Genomic DNA, 10600 nt, shown 5'->3' on the forward strand with positions numbered 1-10600 from the left:
TGTTTGAAAAAAAAAAGGATTATTGAACTGTCTTCTTTCTCATGCAAGAGATATGAACTGCTACAATCGTAAGACAGAATGTGAAGTATAATGCGTACAGCGTAAACAGTAATATAAAATATTAATGTGATAGCATGGTCTGTTGCTATGACATATATAAAAATACATACATAAATAACAGGCTAAAATACTGAAATGGTGCTTCTAAAATGTGCCTACCCCAATGTACCTAATCTAGGTCTAGTACGAGGGAAGAAGTAGGTGCTGGTTTAGCATAGGTTTAGTTTTGCCAAGAATTGCCAAAGGTTTCTCTAGGTTCTAATCAGCTCCATACATTAGAATGAGAGAGATTGGTATCTCTCTCCCGGGACTCGATTTCCAAACACCCTGCAAGGGGAGTCAGAAACACTGGAGCTGGATTCTCGGCAGGAGGATGACAGCTTCTAGTCAGTGCGTCAGCTGGGGAGTTGGCTTCCTTCGGTACTTGCTGTGGCGAGCTGCGTCGTGCAAGTAGGTAGTCGAACTGCACTGAACCACACCGTGCTTTGCTTTAGCAAGTGAAAGTATATTTATACCTTGAAGGTGTTTAGGAATGCCAGTATTGACGTAAGAGTCGGGCATATGAACGTCATGAATGAACCTCTAAGGAATAGATGTTCATGCATAATATTGAGTTTCTTGGAGAAATCAATATTCAAGCAAGGGGATGTCCCTAACGCCTTAAGAGTCTGGTTGTCCAAAAAATCATGGTGACGTAGATGAATGGATGTAAGAAGCTTTGCCTGTATTTGGGTAGCATGGGCTACGCCTAAATAAGGACTGGGTTTCTATGTCTATATAAGGGCAATGTGAATTGTACCTATATAAGGGCATGAATCCGGAAATTCATACAGAATCTAAATCGATACACAACATTATCTCATGTCTGTTTCAACCCCCCCACCCCAAGTAAAATGGATTTAGAAACTATTAGTGAATTAAGTCATGTGAATTCCAGGTAGCACATAATCCTGTGCTAATGGGCTGAAGCTGACAACTGCACATCTATCTTTACATGCCATTTGCACTAAAGCCACCTGACGGGTTGTTTTCAAAAGCCTGTTTTATTACCAACACCACCACCAATACAACTACCACCAATACCCCCCCACCACCAATGCCACCACCAACAATGCCACCACCAACAATGCCACCACCACCACCAATGTCATCACAGCTAATATCACCACCACAATGCCACCACCACAAATACCAACACCAGCACCACAATGCCACCACCGCCAATACCAACACCCCCACCACCAATACCACCAATACCAACATGACCAATACCACCACCAACACAACCACAATACCACCACCAATACCACCATAACCACCAATTCCACCACCAATAGCACCACCACCAATACCACCTGTACCAATACCACCACCACCAATACCACCACAACCACAATACCACCACCACCAATACCACCTGCGATACCACCACCAATATCACCACCACCAGTACCATCACCTCCACCAATACCACCTCCACCAATACTACCACCACCAATATCACCACCACCACTACGAATACCATCGCCAATACTAATACCACCACCACCAATTCCACTGCCACCACCAATACCACCACCAATAACACCATCACCAATACCACAACAACCAATACCACCACCGCCACCACCAATACCACACCATCAATACCAATACCACCAATACCAATATCACCACCACCAACACAACCACCAATACCACCACCACCACCAATACCACCCCCACCAATAACAATACCACCACCAATACCAAAACTATCGCCAATACCAATACCACCACCACCAATACCATCATCACCAATACCACGACTACCACCAATACCACCATCAATACCACCACCACCACCACTAATACCAATGCCACCACCACCAATACCACCACCACCACCAAACATACCACCACCAATACCACTAAAGCCACCACCAATACCACCACCAATACCCCCACCACCAAAAACACCACCAATACCACCAACACAATACCAATACCACCACCAATACCACAACCACCACCACCAATGCCACCGCCAATACCAATTCCACTGCCACCAATACCAGCACCGATAATACCAATACACCCCACCAATACCACCACTACCAATGCCACCACCACCAATACCACCACCAATACCACCACCACCACCAATACCACCACCAAAACCACCACCACCAATACCACCACATACACCACCACCACCAATAGCACCACCATCACCATCAATACCACCACCACCAAGACCAGACCACCACCAAGACCACACCACCACCAATACCACCACCAATACCACCACCTCCACCACCAATACCAATACCACCACCACCAATACCACCACCACCAATACCACCACCAATACCACCAATATCACTAATACCACTAGAACCATACCAACACATCCAATACCACCACCACTACCAATGCCACCCCCACCAGAACCACCAGCAATACTACTAATACAAGTACCACCACCAGTACCAATATCACCACCACCAATACCACCACTGCCAATACCAGTACCACCACCACCAATACCACAGATACCAATACCACCACCACTAATACCACCAAGGCCACCACCAATAGCAGCACCACCAATACCACCACAACCAATACCAGCACCACCAATACCACCACCAATACCACCACCTCAGCACCTCTCGCTCACTAGTAATAGCAGGGGCACTGTACGAGGCCGTAGCTGCAGACCACCATGAGACCACCCCTCCCTCCCCCCCTCTATGCCTGCCATAAAGCACAGCCCGTACTGCGCCAGAAGGTGAAGCCAGGGCCCTACTACAGCTGGAGTGGGGGGTTTTAGGCCAAAGATAGCAATGACATTACACAATGCCACACTGCACACTCAAATCACAGAGAGGGCAGGAAATAGTCCCCCCTCCTGCTCTTCCTCCTGAGCCGCAACAGTGTAATCACAGAGCGAAAGGTGTTGAAGTACCTGTCTGTTGGCCTTTTCTCCACAGGGGCCAAGGCTATGCATTTGCTTTAAAACTTAGTACTGGTACTCCCAGACCTATTTTAAACCCACTACCACGTCTACACACCTTTGACCCCACACCCGCACTTCCCAAAACGGCTGTTGGATAAAAGATCTCTGGTAAAGTGCCTCTCTTTGAGGTGAGCCCGTTGGGTATTGCACCGCCGACCCGACAAGAAGCAGCCCAGATGATGAAGCATGACACCTGAAAGGGTGTGTGAGGGCATTACATCAAACAAAATGGATGCCCAACTGTAGGTCTCAGTGAGACTAGAAGCATCCAGACAGTAGTATGACACGTACATCCTCCCTCTGAGGAACAGCACAGCATTTCTTGTATTTATAAGCCAATGTTACCATGTTTTAAGCAGAGAGCACAGGCACTTTAGCACTGGTTAGCAGTAGTAAAGTGTGCAGAGCCAGAGTCCTAAGGTCAAAAAAATGAAGTAAGCAAAAATAGAGGAGTAAAGGCAAAACGTCTGGGGATGACCCTGCAGAAAGGGCCAAGCACAACAGACAGCATTACTTTTTGTTATCTAGGACTTTCTGACCCCTCAGAGCTCTACATCTTTGAAGCCCTGTGCTAAGAGCAGGTTTTCCTTAATGTGGGTGCCGGTCTCCTATCTAAGGAAGGCTCCCAGCAGATTAATGTGGAGTATATTCTGCTACTTCTTGCATAACAAAAGTCAAACTTAGCATCCTGGTTGGCTGAGTACTAAATGACTAGCCCTCAACACTTTTGAAGTCAGTGCCTAGACATTTAAAGGCGCAAGGCACTATAGCAATGTAGTACAGTATTAATAGGAGTTTTATGCTACTTCCACCTTTCACCAGAGTCTGTAACTTCAGCACAAGAAGGGAGGGATGCGATTGGCCGCAATGTGTGAACGACTTGCAGAGAAGCAGCAGACTGGTGCGAGTAGGGCATACACTCCACAACACCACAGGCATCACTGTAAGATTTCCAGCAGGGCTTGCGCTTGTGGGATTTCCGGGTTTAGTGAAGTTCACAATGACAGAAAAACTGAGGCTCATGTCACTTCAATGTCCATTTCTCTACCCAACTACAGACCACAAGACTTAAGGAAACAGGCCTCATGAAATACTCTGTTCTCAGATTCTATATCACAACACCCCCGACACTCTGCGAAGCAGTATACCAAATCTTGAGGTTGATATGGTCTTGGTAAATAGGTGTGGAGCTAGAATTGTACATTTACAATCCCCTAAGTATGCTTAAATTAAGGATATCAGGCAAGTTGATACCATCAATATTGTTGGCAGTGGATAATATTTTACTCAATATTCTGACACACAGCACACCTGGAACTTAAATACTTGTTTCACAACTGTGGAAGACATACCTGCAGTCCCCAGAGGGGCAAAGGTCTGTTCACCCAAATGATAGGCGTCCTGGAAGACACAAGAACATACAAATGGCAATTTTGATCCAACAAATATATATCTTGTGTAAGCCTGCAATACAGAGACCATGCCGCCAACAAAGTCAATCATGGACAATGGAAAACACATTTAGGTAATGCAACACGTTTGCTACACACAGACAATGTTTGGAATAATAGGACCAGACTTTTTAGGATGCAAAGCAAGCCTTATACACATGGGCTACATTTGGGATTATAAGGAATTGAGTAGGACATTTTATGATTCAAAACAGACTTGCCTTAGAAGGGCAACACTGGAGAAAAAGGGGAAATGAATTGGGCACTTAAAACTACTAAAAGCCCTGCAATACATGGAAAGCATTGACTTTATCATGACACTGCATTGTTCAGGAGATTTACTGAACGCAAGCAAACCAGACCACAACAAGACAGGCAAAATGGCAAACTTACCAATCAAATTTGGTCATCTGCAGCATCGAGTGATTTTGCTTAGGACACTCCCAGCTGCATTGCACAGGTAACCAAAACAAAAGAAAAAAAGAACCAGTGAACAGGGGAAACAAAAAGAATAACCCAATAACCCAGGCTTTCAGTCCTGTGATATTTTGAAGCTAGGAAATAGGGTGGTGGTAGTGACAACTAAAACCAGCAGCTTTATAATGCGTGGGAGCCCTCACAATGTATGCAACTTTAGTAGAGAAACCAGATTTTCCCTACCAAAATGCAGTTAACCCAAACGAACAGAGAGAGGGAGGCACTTGCCCCAACCATGTCCACTTTATGTATCTTCCCAGTGTAGAACTTTACTCGTATTCATAAGCCGAGAATGAATGTTACTGGTAAGTAACTGGTTCTACCATCACAATAACATATTCACACACTGACTCTTAACACATGTTCTCGTTTATCAGGGGTGGTCTCCAATAGCACTACAAATATTCTCTGACAATTCTGTGGATGGTAACCATGCCGGAGAACTATTCCAGGGGCAGCTTTAGAGCTGATGTCTTCCAGTGTGCCAATCTTTGTTGCCCTCATCAAAACATTATTTCTCCATGGATTCCCTCACTACCACCCTCCACCAGTGCCCCTCATCTCTCCATAGGCCTTCTCTCTCACACATTTAATTAGTTTTACAGTGCTACTCATACTAGTGTAGGGTGTCAGAGCTCTCTACATCACACAAAATTATACTGAGTCAATGAATCATACGTGTGTAAATCAGTCTATAGTAAATGTCCCATAACACAGTGAGGATTACAAGGTGAAGGGGTCACATGTCGCCAATTCTAGTAGACAGTATGTTTTAAGAGCGTTTGGTCTAGAGAAGCACAAGCTCAGGATTTAAATGTACAACAGTGGTTGGCTTATTTAATAAGAATGTATTTCTACCCAAATGAAACCTTTTTAACACCATTAGGATAATGAAACATTGGGGAAAGAACTAACAGTCTAATCTATACAATGCAGTTTGCATGCAGCTCTTTCATGACAGGTCATAGCTCACTGTTCAATATTAGGGTTGTAACTTATGAACTGCAAGTAACAAAATGACCACTGTAACAAAAGCAGTAACCTATTAAGCAATCGTTCCTTGCTGCAGGCATATTAACCCTCTGCGTTACTTGATCATGAGTCAAAACTGCCACTAGACAAAACTACAGTCTCTCCCCAGCTTGAATAATAATCACCAGAATTATCTTGACATTTTCATTGTTATCTGAAAACTGCCGGGTACACAAGGAACTATGCAACAGGTTCTTTTTAAAGCTGTGTTATTTCTAAACAAGGTGCCCCCCCCCCCCAAGTTCAGTGCCAAGTGTGGCTACACCAGTCGCACTACACTAGAGATGGCCCTGAATGTTACAGATGAATAGCTTTTTCTTCCATCATGCTACCCTCTTTATATGTGCACCCTTAACAATTTTCCACTGTGCTAGGGGCCTCTGTGATACCAGTAAATATGTTCTAAATGCAAAATGAGGATTATGTCCATGCTGGAGAAGTTTTGCTACAGCATTCCCTTAGTTAAGGTGACATTATGTGCATCCATATGTATCATGGTTGTAACTTGCAGTCTCCTAGCAATGAAACATATTAAGATAAACCTATACAATGCCCCATAGAACAAGCCCTCAACACTCTTGCCCCAGAGAGCATTAATGGAAAGTCTGACAACACTGGCAGATTTCTAAACTGCTCATCTTTTAGTTCCCTCATCCCATTTAGAGGTCAGGCGATGCAGCTTTGCTGATGATGGAGCTACTGCAAGCATCACTACTCGGAAAACAGGCTAGGTGGGGGAACCGATGGTGGCCATATTACCAGAAGGGTAACCTATTTAGTGTCCACCCACTCTTTTTCCTCTTTTCAGTACATGAGGTACTTGTATTATATTTTAATTTTGTTGAAAACAGACCCAACTTTGAGGAATTGTCTTTGAAATGAAAACAAGTGTTAGCAGAGCAGTCATAACGCCAGTAGTCTTAACATCACTTTTTTCCCTTCCAAAGGTGACTCTTACCATGGAGGCATGAGCTATTCCAGAAAAGTAGGCTGCCAAAAAGGAGGCGAGCTTTACATATGGTAGGCTAGGTGCCAGCCTTAGATGGCTTAACAGAAGCAGTGCCTTAGACCGACCTACCAACTCACACAATGCCACCTTGTCACACGATATTGGCTCTCCTCACAAGGTCATCTGGTGAAGAGCCGACATCACTCAGTTGGTGGGGAAACAGCTTAAACCACTGCACACTAGTGACTTTTCAGCTGTTTTTGGAGGCTCTGAGTAGCCCACGTCAATTAAGGAGTGTGAAAACACCTACGGACATTTGCGGCAGCAGCCTCTGCAAGCTTTTGCTCTTTTATTTTTGATTTGTTTTTAGGAGTAAGTGGCAATCAAGCTGGCAGAAGGGCCTCTAATAGAAGCAGTACCCGGCACAAGGCCAGCTGCATTTCCCAGCCACGCCCCGCCTCATACAGTGGACTGTTTCATTAAGTTGTCAGGTCTGCCTTAGCTGCCCCAGCCACACAGCGACCAGTCTCATAACTCCAAATGGGCCTCACTGTATTGAGTAACTCAAGCCTGGTAACAAGAACAATCACATTATTCACTCTTATGTTTAATTTAGCAAGACCCTTCGAGCCTCACCAGTGCCATGCTTTTTTAAGAACTCATCCAACATAGATCCAAAGCTTATCTCCGGAAGGCTTCGCTCATACTCTACGTGGCCTCCACCCTGAAGTATGATGGAGAGGAGCATATCTTATACCTTAAGTTGCCTGGTGGGGAAGTTCCTTATCCTCCCCATCATAGGGAGTCACACAGCAGCACTCACCAGCCTCCCCGCCCCTCCTGGGGATCATCCAGCAGCACTCGCACTATGTACAAAAGACAGCTCAGCAGCTTCAGGGAAAAGTTGAATAGACGCACCCGTAAACCTGTAACACAAGAGGGGGAGGAGCAAATGAGAGAGGTACAGGCATGACTAGGTAAGAGAAAGGGGCCTGTGGTAGTGGACGAGACATGCACGAAATGGAGAGGATTGCAGTTGTAAGGTTGAGTTACATGATCAAGGGTAGGAGTGAGGGTCAGGTGCGTGCAGAGGACGGAGCGAGAGATGCAGGGTGTAAATAAGTAGGAGATTCAAGAGTTTGAGGGAGTAAGAGTTGCAGGAGTAGAGTAGTAAAACGTACTAAGAATTTAGAATGAGAGAAGGGTTCATGGATAAGCATGAGTGAGAGGGGGTTTGAAAGAAATGTATTGGACTGGAGTGAGATGCATAAGGTTGTGGGTAAATTGACTCAAACATATGACTGCCAAAAAGTCCCATTCACAATAGCTCGTTTTGAAAATAAATACATAAGACATTTTCAACTCTAGGACGCACCATTCTGCCTGATACGGTGATGATCATGTACATGTTTTTTTCTTTGGCAGATGATTTAAGATAGTCATTTCTAACTGTAGGCTACTTTGACATATCTAAACTTCTAAGTAGATTATTTTGGGGCCCAGCTTTTATAGACGTTTTTTGTTGTGCTTTTTAAAGATACATCTAATTTTGCAGAAAGCAATTCTTATACAGGCTAATATTGTATTTGACATTTTTATTGAAGTTATGTTTAGGCATGAAATTCTTTACCTTGAACATTTTATTTCAGAAAGTATTCTTTATAAGTCTCATATATCTCTCATTTATTTAGAAGTTAGTTATGTAACACATACTTGAAGAAAATATAGTTGTATGAAGCACGTTTAGGAAGAATCAGAATTTTATGAAGAAATTTTAATTTGGATATACTTTTTATAGGATATATATTTTGTTGATTCCTGTCTTTCAGCAAACAGTTTTTCAAATATTTCTTTATAAGAGCTGTATTTGAGTGATTATTTTTTTGCTGAAAGGGATTTCTGTAAGTTTAGTAAAGGGTTATTTCTGTATATAACAATTCAAATTAGATACCTGCATATTGTAACCAACTTTAAGGAAGATTTTTTTAGCTGGCCATATAGCAAGAAGCTTTTTGTGATAAGAAAAATTTGTATGGTGTGTTTTTGTACCAGAATCTTTGGTTGGAAACTATTTTTGTCGAGAATCCATTTGGTAGGAATACATTTCAGTGTTTAATTGTTATTTATGAAGAACTTTTCTCCAAAGAGAAATTTTGTAGGAAGCATATTCCCAGATGTCATGTTTTTGTCAGTTACATCGGCATCTGTGAAATTATTTACAAAGAGACACAATTTTTAGTGATCATGAAACTCCATCATAAAATACGCAACAATACGTCTTTGAAAAGACACTTGCCTAAATATTTCTGCAATTTTCTTTCTGGTCATCCAGATCACTAGAAGTGGAACACATACTCAGAAACCCTCTAACCCACATCTAACAATTGTAAGAATTTAAATTCTGCCACAGCACAATCTCACCAGAAAAGAAAATCTGGCACTCACTTGATCTCTGGTTTTTGATGAAAAATAGTTTCAGCCTTTCCTTAAAAGAGTTTTCATTCACATAAAATTCTACCTGGACTCTGAAAAAGAAGAATGGAAAAGATTATTTGTTGCATTGGGATGAGAGTACAGATATGCCAACAAGTGAAACAATTGAAACAAATGTTCCCATCACAATAATTTATTTTGTCTATCTTTAGATGGATTTATATCTGTAATTAAGGCAACTAAATACTAAGGGCACATTATGGGGCTCATTATAAGACGAGTGCAGTGACATCCCAGGGAGATACAGTTCTACCTGATTATGAGTTGTACCGGTCGGGGAACACACCCAGTAGGACCCATTGCATTACACACACGTTTTTCACAGTCAAAAAGCAGGTGGTAAATATGCACAGTACAATGTGTGGAACAGGGAAACCACATGCAGGAATGTGATTTGTAATTCCTGGATCGCCAATGTTTCCCAGATTCCTGGCCAGAAAACTTGATGTCCTGTAACTTGAAGGTGGTTTGGGGGGAAGTGTGATTTACCGACCGAAATCGTTAACTCTGGCATCTGTATTGCTCACTCCAACTACCAGGCATCTTTTAGTGAGCCCCTAAGTAGGCTAAACAAATGAGTATCTTGGGTTTCTTCTTAGTGTAATATAAGATCTTTTTCCCCATTTCTACCATGACCAAAGATGGGAGCTGCATGGCGAGGTAACAATTGAGATACAGAGGAGCCGGATATTGTAAGGAGCAGTTCTACAAGCCCCTTGCAACACTTTTGTGCTGCAGTTGCGTCCCATTTTGTGACGTAGTGGAGCCGTAAACAATGCGCCACATTGCGCCCCATTTAGAAAGTGACGCCTCTAGGGAGATGCATCACCTTGTAAAGCCCTGTGACACATAATACCTGCTTCAGGTATAAAGTATTCAGGGTGTGCATTCCCACACAGGAAAGCCTTGGACCAGTGATGCAGTGAAATCTACAAGATTTCACTGTGCCACTTCTAGGAAGCCACTGCGTCAAAACACTACGCCTGCTTGCAGCAGGCATAAGGAGTGATGCAGTGTATTAGGAATAGGCCTCTCGATGCACTGCTGGAGTTGCGTTGTGCTTGCAACACAACTCCTTGCATCATGGTGCACCGTATTGTGAATACGGTGCATCCATGGTGGCTCAAGGGTTTTGCA

The 10600-nt window shown here is 43.3% G+C and overlaps 1 protein-coding gene across 1 annotated transcript in view; it reads right to left on the minus strand.

Annotated features, from left to right (window-relative positions):
• The window catches only part of LOC147748440 (potassium channel subfamily T member 2-like), an 834500-nt gene extending 824737 nt beyond the window's left edge, over nucleotides 1-9763 (minus strand). Inside the window, exons 1-5 of the mRNA XM_086928190.1 lie at nucleotides 9750-9763; nucleotides 9416-9495; nucleotides 7794-7896; nucleotides 4906-4959; nucleotides 4414-4462 (exon numbers count right to left, since the gene is read on the minus strand). Of these exons, the coding sequence (XP_086784316.1) occupies nucleotides 4414-4462; nucleotides 4906-4959; nucleotides 7794-7896; nucleotides 9416-9495; nucleotides 9750-9763 (300 nt within the window). The remainder of the gene's footprint in view (nucleotides 1-4413; nucleotides 4463-4905; nucleotides 4960-7793; nucleotides 7897-9415; nucleotides 9496-9749) is intronic.
• Nucleotides 9764-10600: the final 837 nt, after the last annotated feature.

This window comes from Lissotriton vulgaris, chromosome 1_1 (genome assembly GCF_964263255.1).
Source record: "Lissotriton vulgaris chromosome 1_1, aLisVul1.2, whole genome shotgun sequence".
NCBI lineage: Eukaryota > Metazoa > Chordata > Amphibia > Caudata > Salamandridae > Lissotriton > Lissotriton vulgaris.